We start from the raw sequence: 23,614 nt of genomic DNA, 5'->3' as shown, positions 1-23,614 counted from the left end.
TGGGTCCTGTTGGTCACTGTCCTGGGGGGCAGGAAGGGCACCAGCTAGAGAATGGCATCTAGACCCAAGATAGCTCAGCCTCAAAACCTAGTGCTCAGCGATCTGCTCACGGCCTCCTCTTTCTCCTCCTCCTCCGGCCAAGGGCTGCCCCAACCTGCGCCCCCAGCCTCCTCCTCTGCCAGGCGGGGGGCCCTGGGATCCCCTCAGGGCAGTCTGTGTCGGCCTTGTCCCTCACCCTGGCACCCCCCTCCCCCCCCGCCAGGGCCCGTCCCAGAGGAGGCCCACAAGACCCGCCCCTGGAGGGGATGAGCAGCTGCCCATCCATTCCTGCTGTTCCACGCCCCTCCAGCCCCCAGCTCCCCCTGTGCTTTGTCCAAAGACCCCCCATTCCCGCCACCTAGGCCAGAGTCCAACCTCAGCAGCAAGTGGCATTTCACGTCACTTTTCACAAGTGGCACCTTGTCACCTGCATTCCATGTGACGTCCAGACTTTTGACTCTGCTTTCCACATCAAGCTGGGTACTTGGTCTCAAGGCTGCAGAAACCTGCCCGGAGGCAGCTGTGTCCCCTCCCTGTTTCTCCCTGACCCCGTCACCTGCCTCGCCGTCCCCTCTCTGCTCCAGCCACCGTGAACGGGGATGTGGTGGGAGCGGCAAAAACCCGCAGGGTGCCCTCAACTCGTCCTCCATCCGTGGCTGAGGCAGCTCCCGCTCTGGGCCTTTGAGGGAACCGGACTCGAATCCATGGATTGCAAACTTAATTTAGCCACATGGAGACCCAGCAACCAACTGCTTTTGTTCAAACAAAACCTTCCGTGGGTGTCCAACGTGGGATGAGGATACAAGAGAAAGTGCTGTGGCTGGAGTCAGGAGGGGGCTACAGAGACCACCTACTCAGGCCTTGGGCTGGGGCACATGGGGGACCCCTGTTCGATCTCAAGACAAGTGGTGTCATCAGGGCCCGTCCCTGTGGCAGCCCCGTGGCCACCCCACGGGCAGAAGGAAGGCGGGAGGTGGGGCACCGCTTCTTGCTCTGGAATGGGGAGACCCCAAGAGGGCTTCCTGCAGCAGTGGAGCCGGGGGGCTCCCTGAGGGAGGAGCGAGGGCCAAGCTGTGTTCTTATTTCCACCCCCCGAGGCCCAGGCGGGGCCCTCAACTAACACTCCTCGGAGGAACGGGCTTCTCAGCCTTGGCAGCGTCTGGTGGGGAAGCTGGTGGGGTGGCTGAGGGCGTGGAGGATGGTGAAGGAGAAAGATGGTTCTGGGGCCCACCTGTGGGTCAGGTCACCCCTTTGAGAGCAGGAGACAGGCTCCTCCTTCCTTCCCCCGCTTCACTGCCATCGCCCATTTTTCTATCCTGTTTCCATGACAACAATCTCCCTCCCTCCCTCCACGTCCTGGATGCAGGGGAAGTTCTTCAGCTGCAATGACTTATCCAAGATGACAGAAGAGGAGTGCAGGTGCGCAGTGCTCGGCTGGCCGAGGGTCACAGGCCCAGGGACCTTGTGTGAGGGGCAGGGTGGCCCTTCAGGCTGGGGGCCCAGGGGAGCCTGAGCCCCAGGCCCGGGAGGGACGTTCATAGGGGCTCCTCTCCTTGGGTAACTTGGGGGCAGTGCCCAGCGGTGTCTCCTCTAGTCCCTGGTCAGGACCTTCATTTCCCGCGCACTCGCTGCCCAGGGGACATGGGTGGGGAGGAGGCAGCCCAGCCATGCACACCGGAGTGACCGGGCCTCCCCACCGCAGGGGCTATTACTACGTGTACAAGGATGGGGACCCCACGCAGGTGGAACTGCGTCCCCGCGAGTGGATACACAACGATTTCCACTTCGACAACGTGCTCTCGGCCATGATGTCACTCTTCACGGTCTCCACCTTCGAAGGATGGCCTCAGTGAGTGAGGGCTGGGGCCTGGCCCGACATGGGCACCATAGGGGCAGGGCCAGGCAGCCAGCTCACCCTTCCACAGTCCCCATTGCACTGTGCCAGGCCCGTGGCAGGTGCTCAACAAAGCCCAGCGGCTCTGATGGTTTGTAGGACTGGTGAGCACAACCAGGGGCTCTGACAAAGTGTGCCCAGTCTTCCCACAGGTGTGGGTCTCTCTGCCCACAGGGGAGCCCTACTGGTGGGTTAGGGATAGCTGCGGCATCCCATGGAAAGGCAGGCCCAGCCCAGGGTCTGCTCCAGCCTTGCCGGGCTCAGTCCTATCTTCTCTCCCATCACTTGACCGTTCACAAAGCTTCCTTGGCTCCTCTTTGCCGGTGGGATAAAGCCCACCCTTCCTGGCCTGGCTCTCTGCCTCATCACCCCAGCCCAGCCCGTTCTCCCTTCCTTGCCCGCCCAAGGCTGCTGTACAGAGCTATAGACTCGCACAAGGAGGACATGGGCCCCATCTACAACAACCGGGTGGAGATGGCCATCTTCTTCATCATCTACATCATCCTCATCGCCTTCTTCATGATGAACATCTTTGTGGGCTTCGTCATCGTCACCTTCCAGGAGCAGGGGGAGACCGAGTACAAGAACTGCGAGCTGGACAAGAACCAGGTGCCTGGACCACCCGCCGGAGGTGGAGAGCGGAGCCCCCAGCAGGCCTCCTGCCAGCCTGAGCCCTAGGCTCTCGCCAGGGAAGACGCTTTAGGCTGGAGGTGGCCCCAGAACCTCCATTTTACGCCCAGACCCAGCCTCCACCCATCTTCACCCCATCTCCAACTTGAAGCAATACAACCTGGTGGGGTAGGGGTCTTCTCCTGGACGCTCAGGATGCCCAGAGCGCTTGGGCTGTGCTAGAACTCTGTTAGGAATGGGCAAGGGTGAATCAAGGGGAACCCATGGGCCCAATGGGGCTCTTCACCTAAATGGTCCAGTGGAGTCCCTCAGCCATGAGCTCCAGGCCACAGCTGCTCCTGGCTTGCCCGGATGCAGGGTTCCCTCAAGCCAGTGGATGTGGGAGGAGAGGGAGGGCGGGGCCCCTCGGTGCTGACCTGCCCTGTTTTGTTGTCTCAGCGCCAGTGTGTGCAGTACGCCCTGAAGGCCCGCCCTCTGAGGTGCTACATTCCCAAAAACCCGTACCAGTATCAAGTGTGGTACGCGGTCACCTCCTCCTACTTTGAATACCTGATGTTTGCCCTCATCATGCTCAACACCATCTGCCTGGGCATGCAGGTGAGGGCCAGGAGACGGGCCTGATGCACGGGGCTGGGCGTGCAGGTGAGGGCCAGGAGACGGGGCCTGATGCACGGGGCTGGGCAGGGAAGGACAGGGTTCCAGTCTGGTTGCCTCAACATGCCTTTCCTGGCACCTGCCATGTGTCAGGCCCTGTGTGGTGGAGCTCTACGCGATGTAGAGCCATGACCTGGCCCCCGGCCTCGTTGGTTTCCTAACGAGGTAGTCCGAACATGCACATAGCTGTGGTGACCCTGTCGACAGGAGGGGGCCGTGCGGGAGGATGCAGCAGTGTAGGAAGTAGAAAGCGCTTTCTCTGTTTTCCTCCTGCTCTTGCAAATCTGGACAGTTGAGTTGGTTGGAATTTTGGCTTCAGTCCCAAGAAAAATGGATTTAATATCCACAGCACAGGGGGCTCTTAGGAGTCGAGCACACTTTCCAGACAGTGTCATAACCAGCAGCATTGTTATCAGTCTCAGTTAAGCATCTGATCCCTTTAGTCCTGTGTAAATAGAATCGCATGGCTAGGCTCCCGGATCCTAGGAGCCCAAGACACACCCAACGACAGGACCTCACCTTGCCAGGTGATGAGGAGGTGGGGAGGGAGTCGCCGAGCCAGCGGGCCCGGATTGTACGGAGGATGATGAGCAGCGGCTCGAGCTTGGGTCCGAGCCAGGCTGCAGGACTGGGCAGTCCTGCCAAGGTTGAGGGGGAGAGGGCAGCCACCAGGTCCTCTGAACTACCCGGAAAGGTTTTGTGGAAGAAGTGGGGCTTCATCAACTTTCTAAAAAAAGGAAAGGGTAAGAGATTCCTGGGAAATTCTAGAAGGAGATAGATTGAGGGAGGGTCACAGTGGTGGCTCAAGGGGCCTAAGGTCTTTGCTCTGAGCCGGCTCAGCATCTCTGGGAGCAGCGTGCAGATACAGTAAGCTTGGTGGGCCCCGCGTCCCACCTGTGGTTGGTGGTAAAACCAGCTCTAGAACCCGGGGGTCTTCTCTCCTAGTCCTGTGCCCACAGGATGAGATGGAACCTGTCACAGAGCCATGCTGAGGGGCGTCCCCGCAGTCATCCCCAAACAGATACATAACCACGCTCTGTCCTTGCAGCCCCAGGTGCAGGTGAACCCACTCTGTGGGACCCGGCATCGGGCGTCTCCCCTTCTCTCCTCGTCATCTCTTTGCGAGGAGAGGGGCCTCCACTACATGTGGTAGAATTCAGGGATTGCTGAAGTCGGTGCCTAGTTTTATGAGATTAAAAAAAAAAAGGTGAGCAGGGGGCTGAGGAAGAGGGTTGGGGGCCACCCAGGAAGAGGATGGGGCTGTGGGAATGCACCTGCAGCGTGGGAAAGCCCAGCCCTGCCAGTGCTCTGTGCCCTCCCCAGCACTACAACCAGTCCAAGGAGATGAACCACATCTCGGACGTCCTCAACGTGGCCTTCACCATCATTTTCACCCTGGAGATGATCCTCAAGCTCATGGCGTTCAAGGCCAGGGTGAGTGTGGGGCCTCGGGGCAAGAGGAGCAGGCGGGGGCCTTCTCGTGGAGCACCCCCAGCCGCGTTCTACTCATCCTGCACTTCTGCTCCCAACCTGCTCACCGCTTTCCCCGCTGCTGCCTTCAGACTCAGGGCAGGCAAGATGTTCGGGCCGCCGGAACCGGCCAATGACAGAATAGATGCTCCTCTCCCTGCCCTCTTCCTCGAGCCCGTCTTACATTCCCCGTCTTCCCTTAAGCTTCTGAAGAATGAGCCCGGGGCAGGGGGAGTATCTTGCTGTCTCTGGTTCCCACGGTGCCCAGCCCAGCCACTCTGTGTCAGTCTGCACCATCAAGCCCCAGACAGGGCTTCATGGGGGGAGAAGGAAAGAGCTCCCCATGCAGACCAGGACCCCAAATCCTGAGTCCCAACCACTCCTGAGTCCCCCTCCCCTCCGACCACCTTATGCTCTAGAGGAAGAGAAATAAAGAACCAGAGGGAGAGGGGCATCCGTGAGTGGGTGCCCTGGAGCCACAGTGGAGAGCAGAGCCATGCGCACCCGCCCTGGCCTGGCCCAGTGGTTCTGATGGGGACCCCTGCACCCCGCAGGACACCCCAGCCCCTTCTTCCCGAAGCTCAGCCCCTGGTCCTCCCATCTCTTCCCCCCCCGCCAGGGTTATTTTGGAGACCCCTGGAATGTGTTTGACTTCTTGATTGTCATTGGCAGCATCATTGACGTCATCCTCAGCGAGATCGATGTGAGTACCAGGCGAGCGGAGCCATCACCGGGGTGGGGCTGAGGCCGTTGTTCGGTCCACAGATACTTGGGGGGGTTCCCACTGTGTGTGTGGCACGGCACCTCAGGGTTACAAAGATGAGAGCGACAGGAGCGACAATCCTACAGGGCAGACAGACATCTCTGATTCCAGGAGGATGCGAGTGCACAGGCTGTCCAAGGCGAGAACTGTGGTGGAGGGAGAGGTCATCTCTGGGTGGGGTGGTCTGGGAAGCCTTCCTGGAGGTGGCATAAGGGAAGTAGGCCCTGAAGAAAAGGGAGGGGGAACTGGAGGTGGAGAGGGGAGCAAGCAGGACAGGACGGCTGCCGCAGGAGAGGCACAGGGCAGGCGGTGAATGGAAAGAAGGTTCAGGCGTGCTGGAGGCTGGAGGTCCGGTGAGCATGCAGAGGGAGGAGGGGTCAGTGGTGGAGGGGCTAGAACTTCCTGTCACAGGCAGTGGGGAGTTGCTGAAGGTTCCTGAACAGGCTGGTGGAGGGATTAAAGCTACACCTCTAAGACGTGAATCTGAAGGTGAGGGTCAGGAGGTGAGGGGGCCTGAAAACGGGGGCCCCATGAAGGAGTCAGCCATTCCTTTACTCCTCGAATACTGAGTGGGCCCTTCCCACGTGTGCTGGAGATCCTGCAACGGACCAAGCACCAGGGGAAAAGACAGCAAAATGCATCCCTAACCTGTCAGGTATGCCCAGGACATATCGTGAAGAAAAATAGAGCAGGTGAAAGGCTTCCCGTGGTGGGAACAGGAGGGTGGGGTGGCGAAGGTGTTAAGCAAAGGCCTGAAGAGAACCAGGGAGGGAGCCACACAGGGACCAGGGCCAGCGCCCTGCAGGGGCCAGAAAGGGTGATGCAAAGGCCCTGCGGCAGGAGCCCGTGCTGAGCTCGAGGAAGAGCAGGAGCTCAGAGCAGAGCGTGGCGGGCGTGAGGTCAGAGAGAGAAGTCAGGGGCTGGATCCCTTAGCCCTCGAAGGCCACGCTTAGGCTCTTGGGTTTTATTCTGGGAGAGATGCGAGCCCTCTGCAGGGCTTGGATTGGGTCTGACTTGAGTTCTGAAAGGATCACTCTGGCTGCCGTGTTGAGAGCCAGCTGTTGGGGTCACAGGGCTGCCCCGGGGAGAGCCATCGGGGGGCTGCTACACCAGTCCAGGTGAGGGGTGGTGCTGGCCACGATGCTGGCCATGAGGCAGGTGAGAAGAGGGCAGCATCTGGATCCATCCGGAAGGTCGAGCTGATGCTATTGGCTGATGGACTTGATTTAGGGTGAGAGGGAAAAACGTCGAGGATGACTAGAAGGATTTGTGCCCGATCAATTGAGCTTCCATTTACTGGATGTGGAAACTGCTGGAGCGGCAGGTGAGAGGCAGAGATCAAGATTTCGGTTCTGGACCTGATAGTTTAGGATGCTTACTAGCTGCCAAATGGCCATACCAGTCGGCTTGAATTTACTAGAGTCTAGAGTTCAGAGGCGAGGTCAGGTCAGAGAGTGCAATCTGAGACTCTGGAAGGAAAGCCAGCATTCGAAGTCGTGGAAACGGACTAAGAGAGGAGGTATTTAGAGAGAAAGGGTCCCCAGCCTGAGCCATGGCAGCCAGTGCTGAGGGATTGGAGACAGGAGGAGGAGCCAGCCACGGGTCAGAGAAGGAACTGGCTCTGAGGCGGGCGGGGCCACCAAAAGGGGGAGCTGTCCCAACATCAAGGAGACAGGAGGTGAGAAAGTCCAGGGAGGTGAGAGCCCAGCACTGACTCGATTCAGCGGTGACCTTGATGCGAGCGGTGACATTGGAATTGTGGGGACGATCGCCTGGTTGGAGCGGACTGAGGAGGGAAGCGAGAATGGGAGTCTGGATGGTTCTTTGGAGGCGTTTTGCTACAAACAGAAATAGAAGTTGGAGGAGAATGTGGAGCCAAGGAGAGTTTTCTTGAAAATGGAAGGAATTCCAGCATATCGTCGGGCTCATACAGAAGTCTGGTGCTGGGGGTGGGGGGGGCGGGCGGTGTCTACAGGAGCAGAGTCCTCACCTGAGACCCGGCGTCCAAGGGGAGGGGCCGGGTTTAAGAAAACAGTGGTTCCCCCATGGCAGCAAGATGGGGCATAAAGCGATGAGAGTTGGGGCTCAGATGGTGGGAGAGGAACAGAGACGCCCAAAGCCTTCGAGAGGAGCCAGCAGGAATTGGTGAATGCTGGGTCTGGGGCCACTGGGAAGGAAGGAGTCCAAGGTGATTCGGTATCTCGGGGTGGGGGGGGGGGAACACTCACCACTATTCCGCTCTGGTCCTGCGGGTCTGGGGGAGGGTCCAGGTGGAGATGGGGTGCAAGCAGGTGGAGACGCAGGAGGGGAGCCGAGGTCCCTCTGCGTCTGACACGCGGTGGCCGCTCCATAAACACGCTAGTCCCTGAGATGTGGAGGTGATGGTCGAGGCCTTGGGTGGGACCACGGGACCGTGAAGGAGTTGAGATTCCTGCAGAGTTCAAGCCAGCAAGGCCACCAGGTTGGCCATTAGGAAGCCACCAGTGAGCAAGGTGACAGATGAGCAGTCTGTGGGGCCAAAGCAATTACGGGGGATGGAGCAGCGACTACGGGGCGAGAAAAACAGGGCAGAGAGCACGGTAAGCAGCTTCCACGAGGAGCTGGGTAGCAGGTAGTTCCTGGAGAGTGGCCGACGCCAGTTCACGTCTGGAAGTGGGGACTGCAGATGGAGCCAGCGCCCAGGGGGGTTCGAAACGTGTGCAAAGAGATGATCCAGGAGACAGAAAAGGTCATGATTCAGAACAGCAGAAGAAGGAAGAGCGTAAGACAGAGGTGAAGTGTGAACAGGAGAGGGGGAGAAGGGGGAGGGTGTGTACATCCCAGTGCCCACCAGGCTGTCTAAGGCGGTTGGTGAGTCCACAGCTGGAAGGGAGGACAGTGGACCTAGGGTGTGAATTAACTCTTGAGGAATGGCTGATGCGATGAATCCATGCACAGGAGGACTGATGGGGTCGCCACGCAGCCATGAGCGCGGGTCCGAGTCTGGGGTGGGCCTTCAGCACAGGTTCACCCTGGAGTCATGCTCGACAGCCCTGGAGCCCGGAATAAGGGGTCAGATGCCAGGAACAGTGAGGTCTCGAGGGCCAGCGTGTGGTTGGAGCGTCTCGGTGCCAGCAGAGGCATCACTGGAACGGAAGGCCCCTGGGCCCAGGCTGAGCCGGGAGGCACATGGCTCCAGGAGCTGAACCCAGGGACACAGATAGAGAGGATGAGGCCCTGGGGATGCGAGGAGAAACAGCAGCAGGGGGCAGGGAGCAGGTGTCTGCTAGAGAGGTCTGTGTTCAAGGTCTTAGAAGTCGAGCCCTGCAGGAGTGGCCTCGCTGAGGATCTCAAGCTGAGGGTCACGGCAGGGTGCAGGACAAGAGAGGGGAGAGGGAGGTGCAGATCCGAGAGGCAGAGTTCTCCGAGCCCCCCACCCACGGCCATGGTGGGATTCCACTCCAGGGGCGGCTGTTCTGGCCTTGAGGGGCCCAGCAGGGAACTAGCCCCAAAGCCCCCCACAGGGGACTCATCGGTGTGTGGGGCGTCCCCCTGCCTAAGGACAAGCACTTCAGACTCTGCCGGCCCAGGGGGGAGCCTTATGGTGGGGGGTGGGGGAAGGATGGACACTAGGGACCCCGGGGGGGCCCGGCGAGGGAGCAGCTGAGGGAAAGTCTGGAGTCCGGGAGGAAGGAGCCCCCGGCCGGAGACTCCTAGAGGCTGAGTCCTGGGGCGGCCCCTTCTGGGGACTCGGCTGCCAGGGAGGGCCTGGCCCGGGAATCCCGCTCACCCCTCGTGCATGCGTGTTCTATATTTCCGTCCGTGCTCAGGTTTTGCTGGGTGACGGCATCCCGAAGGCCCCTTGGTTTGAGAGCAGCTTTGCTCACCAGCACGGTCAGGAGAGAGAACTCTAAACAGCACAAATGCCAGATAGTTACCTCTGCAGATGTGCAGGGGGACCTGGATCAATAGAACAGTGTCTTTGGCGGCGGACGATCAAAGGGGGTCATCATTGGTCGTCATTTGAGTTTTAGAAGAAACAGATATCCCTTACGAGTAATGTTTCCTGGAAGTCACGTTAAGACCTTAAATTTAAGTGTTCTTAGATTCCTGACATGCAAACCAGAGAAAAGACGAGGGCAGCACTGTCGTTAGAACTTTCTGCAATGATAGAAATGGTCTGCTTTGTCCAGTACAATAGCCACTAGCCAGACGTGTGCTGAAATACGACAAGTGTAACTGAGGAAATGAATTTCTGATTTTATCTAATTTTCGCTGTAATTCAAATAGCCACGTGGGCCTAGTGGCTGCCACGCTGGCAGCACGAGTCTAGAACTGTGGTTGTCACTCCCTGGCTGTGAATTAAAATCCCCCGAGGTGCCTTGAAACCTCTGAAGCTGGGCCCACGCCCTAGAAGGTGACTTCATGGGCCTGGTGGGCACCCAGCAGAGTATATGTGGTTAAGTTCTCTGTGTGACTCTGACGTGCAGCCAAAGCTGCGAGCCAGTGGTCCGGGGAGTGTTGCCTGGTGGGGAAGCCCATGGACTGGGCACAGATAACTGGAAGAGAAAACAGGGGCTTCCCCTGTCCCAGGACTCCAGAACAAGGGCTTCTCCTGAAATGCAGCCTAAGGGAGAAGCTCAGAGTAAACAGGGAAAATGCTGCTCCCACACCCCTGACACCTGCTCTTCACGAGCCTGGCCGCTGAGACAGAAGCCTTGGTCCACCTCCCGGGATGGAGGCAGAGAAGCATCTGCTGTGGGGGGGGGGGGGGGGGGGGAGTCTCAGGCTCCCCCAAGGGGCCTTTGTCCCTGGAGGATGATACTTCCACTGGGCCTCAGTGACCCCAGGGAGCTGGCCAGCATCCCTGGACTCAGGGAGAGATGGGTGTGAATCTTCTCCTAATGACGAGCAGGTGCCCCGTCAGGGATGTCCCCAGCATCACTTCAGCCACAGCCCCTGCCAGCTGTAGAGGCATCTTGGAGATGAGAAGGGACCTGTCCGTGTCTGGTCTTCCCTCCTCTTCTTGCTCCCTTGTCCCCAGCCTGTTGCCTCCCTGTTCCCACAGCTTCGTCCTCACACCCGCCCACCCCCTGCCCTTGACTGGCAGACACTTGGGGTCTTCTGTCCCAGCCTCCCTGTCTTTTTCTCTCTTTAACTCTTCTGTGCGTCCACCCTTTCTGACTCCTGTCCTCACCTCCCTCCCACTGTGTCCCTCCTCCTCTCTCCCCTCCCTCCCCTCCCTTCGTCTCTTCTCTCCACAGACTTTCCTGGCCTCCAGCGGGGGACTGTATTGCCTGGGTGGAGGCTGCGGGAACGTTGTAATTCCAGGCTGCACGAGCCTGCCCTGCACGCCCGCCAGCTCTCTGCCCTGCAGCCTGCATGCTCAGGCCTGGCCACGCGGGTTGCATGGGGCGGATCCCACGCTCGGGGCTCCCTTCCGCAGAGCAGGCCCCCAGAGGGTCTGGCTTAGGGTGGCGGCCGGGGCTCTGCAGTAGAATGTGCATGGACCTAGTGGCTTTCTCAGAGCCCCAGGAAATGGGGCCAAGGGTCTCTCCAGCACCTTCTGTGAGGATGGGAACATCCAGAGAGAATTGTGACTGCTGGCTGGCACCGGATCTTAGTGACAGCTCACTGGCACGAGGCCTTTAGGGACACAGGGAGCTGGGCAGTGGGGGCTCTCCCCTCCAGAGTTATCGGGGTGTCTAAGGCTGGTCCAAGGGCAGAGGCTTGCCCAGCTTGGGACAGCCATGTGCTGGGTGGGGTGATGGGGAGTGGCCTAGTTGAATTGATGGTGACCGAGCAGCCAAGGTCTGGGGAGGGGGCCCAGGAGAGCCACCAGGGTCCTCGGCTCCGCAGCAGCTTGAGAAGGCCAGAAGAGGCAGGAGGCCCCAGGAGGGCGAGCAGTGGGCCTGGCAGCAGCCTTCCCCCAGGGCGGGACCCTGTCACCCCTCCTGAGAATGGGCTCACCGCACGGCTTGGCGCTCCACGCCCGCCCCCCTCCTCCCAGCTGACCGAGCCCAGAGCTGAGCCCCGAGGGTCTCGCCTAGCGCTCAGCGGGGGCCGTGAGCCAGGGCTGGAACCCCTCCCCGCCATGGACATCTCCCCAGCACACACACTGCGCACCGCCCAGCCCCCACTGCCTGCCCCTTCCCTCCCCCACCTGAGGGGCCGCCCCCAGACTGACCCCTGGGGCTGCCGCCCCGCAGGACCCGGACGAGAGCGCCCGCATCTCCAGCGCCTTCTTTCGCCTGTTCCGTGTCATGAGGCTGATCAAGCTGCTGAGCCGGGCTGAGGGGGTGCGCACCCTGCTCTGGACCTTCATCAAATCCTTCCAGGTGTGCACGGCCAGCCCACCCAGCCAGGGCCCGGCCGGGTCCACATGGGGACCCCCGTCATGGCACTTACCTGGGCCCAGGGTGGAGCTCAGGGGGGACTTGGGGTCCCCGGTGAGCTAAGGGAGGGGCAGGGCTGGGAGCAGGGGGGAGCCCCAGGCACTGACCCTCTGTCCTCACCCCCAGGCCCTGCCGTACGTGGCTCTGCTCATCGTCATGCTCTTCTTCATCTACGCGGTCATCGGCATGCAGGTGAGAGGAGGTGGGCCCCGGCCAAAGGATAGGTCTTGGCCAGGCTAGGGGGGCATCGAGGACCCTGGAGAGGCCTAACAGCCTGCAGACTGGACCCTGCCCCCTCCCTGCCTTGTTCAGCCCAGGGCTCAGCTGCATGAGAAAGGAGGCTCCCGGGGGACCGCAGGCTGGTTGGGGGGAAGCAGTCCAGGAGGAACCTGGGCACGCAGATGGACAGCAGGGCCAGGGGGCATCTGGAAGGCCCCGACCGGAGGCCCGGGTGGTCTCAGTCCACCCTCCCCAAGATCCTTCTCCATCCCTGAGTTGAGTCCCTGAGTCGGCCTGCTGTTAGGAGCACTGGCCCGCTCTCCTGCTTTCCTTCGCCTTCATGGGAAGCGCTTCCCCCAGCCTCGAAATAATCCGGTTTATTTGGCTTCAGGTCTGGTGTGGCCTGAAGGGTAGGGAGCTGGGGGGTTGGGGGTCGGGGTGTAGGGGTGAAGCGGGGCAGGGGCGGGGGCGGGGCAGAGAGGGCGGGGGGCCGAGCTGAGAGGAGACATCTCTCTCAGTTCCAGAGTCCGGGTCCTTTGTGCCTTTCAGATGTTCGGCAAGATTGCCATGGTGGACGGGACCCAAATCAACCGGAACAATAACTTCCAGACCTTTCCGCAGGCCGTGCTGCTGCTCTTCAGGCACGAGCCCCCCGCCCCCAGCCCCGACCTGGCCCCAGGCTGCCCCAGGAGCAGGGCTGGCTTCACGGGCCCTGCGAGCGGAGGGCCACGGCGCTGCTGTCCCTCGTCCCGTCTTGAGGTGTCAAATGGATTTTGGAAGGCGGCCATGCTCACCAGTCTACAACCAAAGCCGCTCGTACAATCATTTTTGAATAAGTGGCCCCGTGTCTTCATTTGGCTCTGGGCCCCACGCGTGACGCAGCCGGTCCTGAGCAGAGCCAGCATGGGTCCCAGTCTCACCCCACTGAGTCAGGACCCAGAGGTCAACCGTTCCTTCAAGGGAGCGGTGAGGCCTCGATGGCCTCTGACCCTGCCTCCCCCTGGTCAGCACAGCACTCTCTCTTGCTGTCCCCCACCATGGCCTGAATCACAGATTGATTTTGCCCCCCCCCCATCCGAGAAACCCCTTTTCTTCAGTTTACTCCTTCTGCAGTGCCCCACGGGGCGCAGAGCAGTGGCGCTGCAGCACAGAGGGGAAACTGAGGCCCAGCTCACTCCGAGCTGCACGGTGAACCTGGGGGTCTGACCTCCCCGCTCCCACCAGGCTGCCGGCCTGCTGAGGGGCCGCTGAGAGTAGACGGGCCAGCAGGAGCCTCTCTCTTCCAGGTGTGCGACAGGCGAGGCGTGGCAAGAGATCCTGCTGGCCTGCAGCTACGGCAAGCTGTGCGACCCGGAGTCTGACTACGCCCCAGGCGAGGAGTACACGTGCGGAACCAACTTCGCCTATTACTACTTCATCAGCTTCTACATGCTCTGCGCCTTCCTGGTGAGCCAGCCGGGCGGGGGGCGGGGGCCAGGAGGGGGCCTGGAAGAGCTGAGGCCTGAGGGAACCCGCCGTCTCCTCCCTGGCCATCTCTGTCTCTCATCTCAGAGATGCAGGCGACAGGAAGCTCAGCTGGACTCTCTCTTGTTCCGGTCATCCTGGCTGTGGCTCGGTTTTCTGAGTTCTTGTTCTTGCTCCGAAGGGCTTGCTAAGAGGTTTTTTGCTTTTTTGGGGTTAGCCATCAGTAGTCGAAAGAATGTAGTGAGACTCCGTCCTACATAGGGAGGGCTCCCCATAGAGCCTCTTGACCCGCCGTATTCCTAGGAAGATAAAGTTGCCCTGCTGCAAGGAGGCTGAGATTCGGGAAACAAGGTCCTGCAGGAGGCCCCAGCGGTGTTAGGAACAGCCCCAGGTTGTCCCGAGAGTCCGGGGTCGCTGTCTGTTCGTGTGGACAGCAAAGAGACGGCGGCGTCCACTGGGCGCTCGATCCTTCACTCTTTTCTCTGTCCTGTATTCACTCAAAATAGTTTGAGTGTCTGATGTGTGCAGGCCTGGGCTCAGGGCAGGGGATGAAGGAGACTCAGTCTCAGCCCCCTAGGAGCCCCTGGGGTCCAGGGGAGTCCACGTGTAAGGAAACCTCGCAGTTCAAAGGGACACTCAAGATAGCAAAGGCAAGAGCCGCAAGAGGGAGGCACGGGCCGGGGGCACAAAGAGGGGAATCGTGTCTCGGGGGAGGTGAGAGGCTGAGGTGAGAGCAGCTCCAGCTGGGTTTTCAAGACGGCCTCAAGAACCACGGCAAAGAACACCGCCTGTGCAAGAGCCCAGGGGCGGGGCATGGGTCGCTTGTGTGGGGGATGCCGGTGGTTCAGAGGGGCCCAGGCGGGGAGAAGCTGTGGACCCCGCGTCCGGGGGGCCCCCCGCCCCCACCTGCTCCCCTGCCTTTCCGTGTTGCATCCCTCGCTTCTCCTCCCACAGATCATCAACCTCTTTGTGGCTGTCATCATGGACAACTTCGACTACCTCACGCGGGACTGGTCCATCCTGGGCCCTCACCACCTGGATGAGTTCAAGGCCATCTGGGCAGAGTACGACCCGGAGGCGAAGTGAGTCCAGGCTGTGGGCTCTGCGCGGGGCCCTCCCTAGCCTGTCCCCCGCTCCGTCCTAGACCCCGCCCTCGTGTCCCGTCGGGAGTCACTCTCCAGTTTAAGAAGGAGTAGGCTGGTCCTCCCTCCACTGTCCAAGGCCCCAGACCAGAGAACTGGAGTTCCGCAGGGTTGGAAGGGACCCCACAGCCTCCCTTTTATTGGGATATGGTCATCCAGCCTCAGCTTGGACGCTTCCCGGAGCAGGGAGCTCAATACCTCACAGGCACTCTGGGCCCTGGCTACTCAGTGTGGTCCATGGACCAACAGCATCCAAGCAGAGCCCCCGGCCCACCCCCGGCTGACCGAATCAGAATCTGCATTGCTATTAACCTGGTCCTCAGGGCACTTGTGTGCACGGCTAAGCTTCGGAAACCCTGTCACCTTGCATTCTTTCTGAAAAGGAATAAGCTCATGTTGGATGACTATTTCCCGGGTGGCAGACACTGTGCCAACATTACATGCATCATCTCATTTAATCCTGACAACAGCCTATGACACAGGTCCCCAGCTCTCCACCATCTCTGGAAGTGGGCTTCCACCTCCCTTGATCCGTACCCTCTACTTCTCTTAATACAGCCCAAGAGCCCCCGGTCAGTTTGACCCAATCCCAAGGAAGGCTCTGCCATGTGGAAAATGAGGTCCGGATTCCAGGCCTGGAGATTCTATATCTGAAGGAATTCTGGCCTCTCTCTGCCCAAATAAAGAGAGCCCATTCCTGGTGGTGGGCAATGGGGCCCAAACACTCTTTCTTCTTTTAAAAGGGAGCTCAGCTTCCACTTCATAAGCATGGTTGGAAGATAGGGAAGTGGTCCCCTGTCTCCTGGCTCTCGGCCCCTTGGCCCATTCTCCGAGCAGAGGGGGAGGTTCCAGGTGGGGTCGCCAGGTGCGTGAGTCTGTGTGTCCACCTGCAGGGGCAGAATCAAGCACCTGGATGTGGTGACCCTGCTGAGGAGGATCCAGCCCCCTCTGGGCTTTGGGAAGTTCTGCCCCCACCGAGTAGCGTGCAAGGTAACCAGAACCACAGAGAGGGGCGCCCTCCTGGGAGAGGAAGAGGCCCCGTGCCGTGGGGCGGGGAGCTGGGGAGAGCCCGACTGCGTGAGTCATTTCAGAGTGTCCCCCAGCTCGTCTTTTCATCTAGTCATGAAGGGCGTCCTCGTCGGCCTGCCCCCCAGCCCTCATGCCCCGTCCCCTCCCGGCCCACACAGCGGGTGAGGATGACCTGCCAAGCTTTGCCTGGTCCCGGCTTGGCAGTGAGCCCTGCCTCTCCCCGCACAGCGGCTGGTGGGCATGAACATGCCCCTGAACAGCGACGGCACCGTCACCTTCAATGCCACCCTCTTCGCCCTGGTCCGCACGGCACTCAAGATCAAGACGGAAGGTGAGGGTCTCCTCCCCTCTCTCAGAGGGTGAGTGTCTGGCCCAGATTCTCCCAGATTCTCAGAGCTAAAGGTTGGAACCAAGAGCCGTGGGGAAAAGCAGAGAGAGGACCCCAGACCACGGCTGCAAGATCCTCAGGGCTCAGAGGGAGCCCGAAAATTCTCTACGGGGCAGAGGTCACTAAGGATCTGTTCCCATACAGCTGTGTCTGAACGGGATGGAGAAGTGGCAGTGTTTGGGCAGGGCTGGGGGCAGGAGCGAGGAGCCACTCAGGCAGCACTTGGCAGACTCCATGAAACCCGCAGGTCCCCACCTGCCGGGAAGACAGCCGTGGTGGGAGCAGGGGGAGGGGAGCAGGGGGTCTTGGTGTGTCCCTGAGCCCTCACTCAAAGCTTGGCTGTATCAGAGCCGTCCCCCAGGACCACTGCAGGCTCTGAGACGGCCTCTGGCCAGGTTTCCTTGGGCAGGCAAGGAAAGGAAGGCCAAGAGTCAGGAAGGAGCCGAGTTAGAATGGCAGAAGGCAGCCTGGGGGACCTTGAAACAGACCACAGGGCATGGGGATGTGAAGGCTTTTGGCGGGAAAAGAGAAGAGCAGGAGATGGCAGCCTTCAAAGTCACTGGAAGCCGAGGCCGGTGGGGAGTGAGTCCACGGCCCCCGGGTTGGGCTGTCCCGGGGGACAGGATGCCCTCCCCCATTGCCAGCGCCCAGCACAGCTGCTGCCACAAAAGGACCCCCAGGTGACATTTGTTGAGTGAGACTGGGGAGTATTAGACGGCTATGCAGGTGCAGTTGGCTTGGCCTGGATGACTGTGGGGCTTCTCCCGCCTGTCCCTTGCCCCCAGGCAACTTTGAGCAGGCCAGCGAGGAGCTGAGGGCCATCATCAAGAAGATCTGGAAGAGAACCAGCATGAAGCTGCTGGACCAGGTCATTCCTCCCATAGGAGGTGGGTGCTGCTCGGCAGACCGGAGTCCAGAGGCAGCAAGGAAAGGGGATGAAGGACTTGCCCAGGAAGCCCTGCGGGATTCCGAGGATGGCCCAGACCCTCCGTAAATACTGTGGAGAGACCCCAAGGCGGCCATCAGGGCAGGCACCGGCCTCAGGGTGGAAACTGCCCACCAACCGAGTCAGCGAGAGGAGGGGTTTCCTAAAGGGCCCAGTCCTGGTACCCCCGCCTCCCACTCGGACCCTGCATCAGATTCCCACCAGCCTTCAGGACACCCCTTGTTGGCTTCTCCGCAGATGACGAGGTGACGGTAGGGAAGTTCTACGCCACGTTCCTCATCCAGGAGCACTTCCGGAAGTTCATGAAGCGCCAGGAGGAGTATTATGGGTACCGGCCCAAGAAGGATGTCGTACAGATCCAGGTAGGGCCAACCTGAGCTCCAAGGGACTCCAGCTCCTTCTCTGCATCCGTGAGGGCTGGTGATGGAGAAGCAGAGGGAAGGAGGGAGCCGGGACGAGTGAGGGAATGAGATGAGAGCTCTGGATGGTTTCAACCCTAGGAGGAGAGCCAGGAGCTGTTCCATCTCTGGATGCTAGGACCAAAGGAAACAGGATTTGTTCAAACGAGAGATTTGAGTCAGATAATAGCAGTGTCTCCGAAGGAGGCAGACGTCCCGGGGGCACTTCTAATGACCCATCGGGTGTGCAAAGAAATTCAGGACCTTGTTTTATCTCATCTGCTTTTTATTTCTATTTTTCAGTGTTAATTATCACACACATAGCTTAGAGATTCAAAAAATATACGTGCATTTGGGCTGTGTGCTCAAAATTTATTTCACTTGCAATATTTACTTTGAGACAATCTCACAGTTTTAAAAGTTGCACGTATAGTATGAAAACCTTTTCTTTCTGAATCATTTGAGAGGAATTTCCGACATGATGATGTTCCATCGACCCAGGACACTTGAATGTGTATTTCCTGCAAAGATGGGCATTCTCCTACGTAATTCTCCTACATGACCACAATGCAACCACCAAAATCAGGAAATCGACACTGATGCATTACCACCATCAAATCCTCAGGCCGCACGCAAGTTTCGCCAGTTGTCCTAATAATGTCCTTTATAGCAAGAGGATCCGGTTCTGAGTGACGTGTTGCATTTAGTTGTCGTGTCTCTTTCGTCTCTTCCATCTGGAACAGTTCCTCAGACTTTCCTTGACATGACCCTGACATTTTTGAAGATTACAGGCCAGGCTATCCCTCGGTTTGGTTTTGCATGATGTTTTCTCATGATAGATTTAGGATATGCATCTTGGAGAGGAATGTCACACAAGCGATGCAGTGTCCTCATTGCCGACTATCAGGTGACACCAGTCTTGATTTGTCCCATTTCTGGAGATATAAACTTTAATTAGCTCAAAAAAATTGTATTAATGGCATATGCAATCAAAAGAGATCATTTGTCCAGAAGACTGCAGTGAGTAAAAAGATTTCTCAACCTGGAGGCCTGGGAGGGCCTGGAATCACCCCATGAGCAACCAGTAGGGTCTGGACCATCCCAGAGGCCAGAGCAGGACCTGGTGGTGCCACGGAGCCCTGGGACATCGAAGGAGCCAGGAGAGAGGGTGGGGCCAGAGCTGGGGCTTCTGGGAAGCCCTGAATGCCGGGATTAGAAAGAGCGGGGCCAAGGGGCCGGCCCCGTGGCAGAGTGGTTAAATTTGCGCACTCCACTCCGGTGACCCAGGGTTTCGCCGGTTCCGATCCTGGGTGCAGACATGGCACCGCTCATCAGGCCATGCTGAGGCGACGTCCCACATAGCAGAACCAGAGGCACCCACAACTAGAATATACATCTATGTACTGGGGGGCTTTGGGGAGAAGAAGAAGGAGAAAAAAAAAGAAGATTGGCAACAGATGTTAGCTCAGGTTTCAATCTTAAAAAAAAAAAAAGAGAGAAAAGAAAGAGTGGGGCCGTGGGAAGCAGTCTGGTCTCCCCCCTGGTCTGGAGGGGTCACCAAGCCTCTCCTCTGTCCCCAGGCTGGACTGCGGACCATTGAGGAGGAAGTGGCCCCCGAGATCCACCGCACCATCTCAGGAGACCTGACGGCCGAAGAGGAGCTTGAGAGAGCCATGGTGGAGGCCGCGATGGAGGAAGGGATATTCCGGGTATGTGGAGGCCGTGACCGTCCCTTGTGTTCCAGGCACAGGGAGCGGCAACGTCCCGCAAGACAGAGGGCCGGCAGCCCACCATACCGGAGGGAACAGGGAAGCTGAAGACACCCACTGCCCTCATCTCTTAGGACTCAGAATCAATGACCCAGCCCAATGGAGATGTCAAACATAGCACATCCTTTCCCAGCCTCCTCTGCTGAGCTCAGCATCTTCCTCCCCACCCCAAAAATCTGAGTCAGCACCCATCTCTTGGAAGCCCTCCGTTACCAAATGCCTCACCTGCTGCCAGTGATGCTGGTCCTCGACCCTTAGCTCTGTCTAGGTGTCTTATGACACTGTAGGGCTGGAAGGTCCTTGAATGGAATGGTCCTAAGATGACCACCTAGTTAAACCTTCCTGGGTTATTCACGAGGAAAAACGAGGAAAATGACAAGAGATGCCCAATATCACTTAGCAAGTGAGTTTCAGAGGCGGGATGAGAACCAGCTCTCCAGACTCCCAGTTCAGTGCTCTCTCCGCTACACCGTGTTTCCCTGTCTGGATGCGTGTGTGCTCTAGAGCTCCTGAGGTACATCCTGTCCACCCCGTCACCTTGAGAACTCTCTGAGGGGGACATGTTCTCTTCTCTGGCATTGCTGCCTGGTCCATTCTCCTCTGGCCTTATAGGAGTTGTCTCCCAATAGCATCGCTTGTCCCCAGCGCCGTGGTCCTGAGGCAGCAGCCCCCGGACACTCCCAGCCCCCAGCCCCCAGCCCCCAGTGCTGCTTTCATCCTCCGCTCCCCTCCTTGCCCCTAGAGGACCGGAGGCCTGTTTGGCCGGGTGGACAGCTTCCTGGAGAGGACCAACTCCCTGCCCCCCATTATGGCCAACCAGAGACCACTCCAGGTTACCGAGATAGAGATGGAAGAGCTGGAATCACCCGTCTTCTTGGAGAACTTCCCTCAAGATCCGAGCACCCACCCTCTGGCTCGTGCCAACACCAACAATGCCAACGCCAACGTTGCCCATGGCAGCGGCAACCGTAGCAACAGCCAGGCGTTTTCCAGGTAGTGACGGTGGCTGCCCGCCCTGGATGCAGGGGCACTGGGGTAACCCCGGGAAGATACAGTTGATGGGTTCCAGGCTTTTTGGGAGAGGGGCACCCCGAAATGGGTAGGGTGTCCTTTGCCTCCCTCTGTGCCATTTGGGGTCCATCCTCCTCAATGCCAGGGCAGCCGGGACCGCCGAGAGCCCATGGCCAGCAGGGGGCAGCCTCGTGTCAGCGCCGGTGCCGGTGCTGTTCATTTATTCCATCACCCACGGAGCATCTGGGAGCTGACACCTATTGAACGCATTAGCTTAGAAGGCGAGGACCTTCAGGGCCAAACTGCTACAAAAAAACTGAACAATTCAGGTTCAGTCGTGGGATCCGGGTTCCTCGGAGACCCCACTGTGCCGGTGGTTCCTCAATTTACCAACCCCGAGGTCTAGACTAAATGGAATCTGTGGCTATGTAAGTGTCATGGAAAGAGCAGGATGAGGGGGGTATCTCAGCGGGGCTCCGAGCAGAGCTGTGTTCCAGACAGCAGACAGGTGACTGTGGCCTCTCTGGCCTGGAAAGGAGGAGTCCCATGCCCTCAGGAATGGCAGGAGGGGGCGGAAGCCCGGGGAACAGCTGCTTCCCCCCGGCCAGGGCTGCCTGCGTCCCCTCCCCATCAGAGACCCTTGAATTCAGCCCATGGCCCTGCAGGGAGCCTGCACCTTCGGGCGCAGGGGAAATACAGAAGCACAGACCTGGGCCTGCCCCCGAAGGATGATAGTCTTGTTGGGGGATGCGTCACGTGAGACCATTGTGACGAAATAACCACAAAGAGTCAGTGTCCGGAGAACGTGGAGGGGTGTTGATCACCGTGGGCTGGAAGGACCTAGAACTGAGCCAAGCAGCATCCCCTAACCTCCGCTGCCTGTGAGCTTTCCAAATGGCAGACTCCGGGGATGGGACACAGCTGCCATCAGTTTTCAAAGCTCTGTGGGTGATCCGACGTGCAGCCAGGGTTCAGAATGGTGTCCTGAGGGCTGTGAGGCTGGAGCTGGACCTCAACAGGGGAAGAGAATGTGGACAGCGTGGAGGGAAGGGCAGAGAGTGGAGGGAGAGCCGGCCCTGGGGTCAAGGCCACTGTACAGGTTGAGACCCTGAGGGGCCACAGAGGGGCAGGGATGGCAGGAGCCCAGCAGCTGCTCTCTTCATCCTCCTTGCTTCCGTTTCAGCGTCCACTATGAAAGGGAGTTCCCTGAAGAGACAGAGACGCCTGCGGCCAGAGGAGGAACCTTCGGCCAAGCGCGAAGGGCCCCGGGTCAGTCTCTCCTGGACCCCCAAAGCTGGGCCTTCTCCCAGAGAGGCCTGGGGCACCCGCTCTTTCCTTACAGCTGGGGAACCTGGCTGGCCAGCCTGGCCTGGGAGCGTGTCGCCATGGGAACCAGCCGGGCCAGGACTGGGAGAGCTGTCAGGGCCAGCTCCTCATCCGGGTGGAGGAGAGGGTGCCAGCTAGGTGACTGAGTGGGGAGGGAGGGGGAGAGCGTGTGCTATAGAAGGGGCCTCCGCAGGCACGCCAGGAAACTTGGACCCCCACCCCTGACCACGGAGGACGGCCCCTGGGCACACGGATGCCTTGGCTCTGGGGCCCTTCAGCAGATGATCTGGCATCTCCCATTAGCTCCTTGACCACCATGTGTGACAGTAGGAGCCCTGAGGATGCTGGAGGTCAATGGAGACGAGGGTTCTTGCCCTGCCCCCCAACACACACACACACACTTTTTCATGGACACACTGAAGAACAGCCTGGCCAGAGCTGGCTAGACTCTTGCCGTGATCGCCACTCCCAAACCCACAAGGACAGAGACCAGGGCACGTAGAGCGGCAGAGGCTAGGGGGACAGCACGGAGTCCTGCCTGGCCTGGAGTTGGTTGGGGCCCCACATGTGTCCACCCTCCACGACGCCCTCCACAGCCCCAGGGTCTCAGAGAACCCTCAGAGTGTGGCTGGCTGGCCAAGCGGAGCTCCGTTGAGCCGGGGCCCCTGGCAGGAGTCAGCAGCCCATCTTGCCCTCACCCCCTGTTGCCCACAGGACCCTACAGCCAGCCCTGCATGGAGAAGCTGAAGGGACAGCTGCCCCAGAGAGCAATGCCCGGAGCGCAGGCACCTGCTGCCCCCAGCCAGGTAACGGGCAGAGGCCTGGGAGGAAACTGCATACGGACGAAGGGTGGGGCAGCTGCCCATCGGTGATGGAAGGGACGAGACTCCTGGGTCCTCCCCTCCTTGTAGGTCTTGGTGAGGCTCCCTCTGAAGAGTTAGGGTTTCGCTGGATCCCAGTGGGCTCCAGCACCCCTGTTGTGGTCTTTGCTTTTGTGCGTTTGGAACAGAGTGCCAGGGCGGAGCCTCCCCTGCCTGCGGAGAGGAGGCACACCCCTGGGTCTCGTCCTGAGCAGACCCCCAGTGGCAGTGGGGCCGAGGACAGTCCTTCCAGGTGCCCAGCTCCAGCCACAGCCCTGCTGATCCAAGAGGTGAGGGGGGCTGCGACAGAGCAGTGGGCGGCACGCAGCGGGGGGCACATCCTTCTGTGATGGCCTGGGGTGGAGACTGGGTGGGGCCAGCAGAGCCAGCCCCCTGAGGCAGCTCCCAGGAAGACCCCCCCACAACCTCCTCTCCCCTCACCACAGGCTCTGGTTCGAGGGGGCCTGGACACCTTGGCGGCTGATGCTAACTTCATCATGGTGACGGGCCAGGCCCTGGCAGATGCCTGCCGCATGGAACCGGAGGAAGTGGAGGTAGCAGCTACGGAGCTACTGAAAGGACGAGAGTCCCCAGAGGGCATGGCCGGCGCCCCGCGATGCTGGAGCCTGAGGTCCTCCCTGGGCAGCCTTGACCAGCTTCCGGGCTCCCAGGAGACTCTGATCCCCCCCGAGCTGTGAAAGCCTGCATGGCATCAGCAGGGGCTTAGAGCTAGCGTGACCAGAGAAGGGCCCAACGACCATGCCACCTCCCCATCTCAGCAGCAAACGGATGGGCTGAGCCGGGCTGGTGGGAACCCCCGAAAAGTCAGGAGGAAGTCAACTGGCTGACTCCTCGCCAGCAAGGGGCTTGATTGGTTGGAGCTTCTTGTGTTATTCGAATGGCCTGGTCAGCGCCAGCGTCTGTCTGGCATAAGGCCACTCCCCCCAGCAGGACATTAAAGTCCCCAGGCCTATGACACTGGCACCTGGCCTCTGCTTGTCTCCTTTTCTGGACGCTTCTCCTACACTCAGCCTCCCCATCCTGTCCCCTGCCCCAGGAGCCTGTCCGTGGGCTCGGGAGCCTGGGCCGGGGAGAAGGACGGGGGGCCATCTGGACGGTTATTCTGCACTCTGCACTGGAGAGTGTGGGTCCTCCTGGAAATCCATGGCCAGTGTCACTGACTGGGCCCAGGGAGGACCAGTGGCCTGAGAAGCAGCAGCCCCACATCCCAGGTCACG

The 23,614-nt window shown here is 59.7% G+C and overlaps 1 protein-coding gene across 1 annotated transcript in view; it reads left to right on the top strand.

Annotated features, from left to right (window-relative positions):
- Positions 1 to 23,360, top strand: part of CACNA1S (calcium voltage-gated channel subunit alpha1 S) — a 65,939-nt gene extending 42,579 nt beyond the window's left edge. The window contains exons 23-44 of the mRNA XM_023632431.2: positions 1,406 to 1,458; positions 1,742 to 1,888; positions 2,341 to 2,542; positions 3,002 to 3,160; positions 4,541 to 4,651; positions 5,307 to 5,390; positions 10,694 to 10,750; positions 11,639 to 11,767; positions 11,951 to 12,016; positions 12,593 to 12,684; positions 13,330 to 13,489; positions 14,462 to 14,589; positions 15,543 to 15,639; positions 15,907 to 16,009; positions 16,852 to 16,953; positions 17,250 to 17,374; positions 18,991 to 19,119; positions 19,922 to 20,172; positions 21,374 to 21,459; positions 22,231 to 22,322; positions 22,526 to 22,666; positions 22,823 to 23,360. Of these exons, the coding sequence (XP_023488199.1) occupies positions 1,406 to 1,458; positions 1,742 to 1,888; positions 2,341 to 2,542; positions 3,002 to 3,160; positions 4,541 to 4,651; positions 5,307 to 5,390; positions 10,694 to 10,750; positions 11,639 to 11,767; positions 11,951 to 12,016; positions 12,593 to 12,684; positions 13,330 to 13,489; positions 14,462 to 14,589; positions 15,543 to 15,639; positions 15,907 to 16,009; positions 16,852 to 16,953; positions 17,250 to 17,374; positions 18,991 to 19,119; positions 19,922 to 20,172; positions 21,374 to 21,459; positions 22,231 to 22,322; positions 22,526 to 22,666; positions 22,823 to 23,074 (2,766 nt within the window). The 3' untranslated portion in view covers positions 23,075 to 23,360. The remainder of the gene's footprint in view (positions 1 to 1,405; positions 1,459 to 1,741; positions 1,889 to 2,340; positions 2,543 to 3,001; positions 3,161 to 4,540; positions 4,652 to 5,306; positions 5,391 to 10,693; positions 10,751 to 11,638; positions 11,768 to 11,950; positions 12,017 to 12,592; positions 12,685 to 13,329; positions 13,490 to 14,461; positions 14,590 to 15,542; positions 15,640 to 15,906; positions 16,010 to 16,851; positions 16,954 to 17,249; positions 17,375 to 18,990; positions 19,120 to 19,921; positions 20,173 to 21,373; positions 21,460 to 22,230; positions 22,323 to 22,525; positions 22,667 to 22,822) is intronic.
- The last annotated feature ends 254 nt before the right edge of the window (positions 23,361 to 23,614 follow it).

Source organism: Equus caballus, chromosome 30, assembly GCF_041296265.1.
Source record: "Equus caballus isolate H_3958 breed thoroughbred chromosome 30, TB-T2T, whole genome shotgun sequence".
NCBI lineage: Eukaryota > Metazoa > Chordata > Mammalia > Perissodactyla > Equidae > Equus > Equus caballus.
Note: the sequence above shows the minus strand (reverse complement) of the source record. Positions and strands in the feature narration are given on the sequence as shown.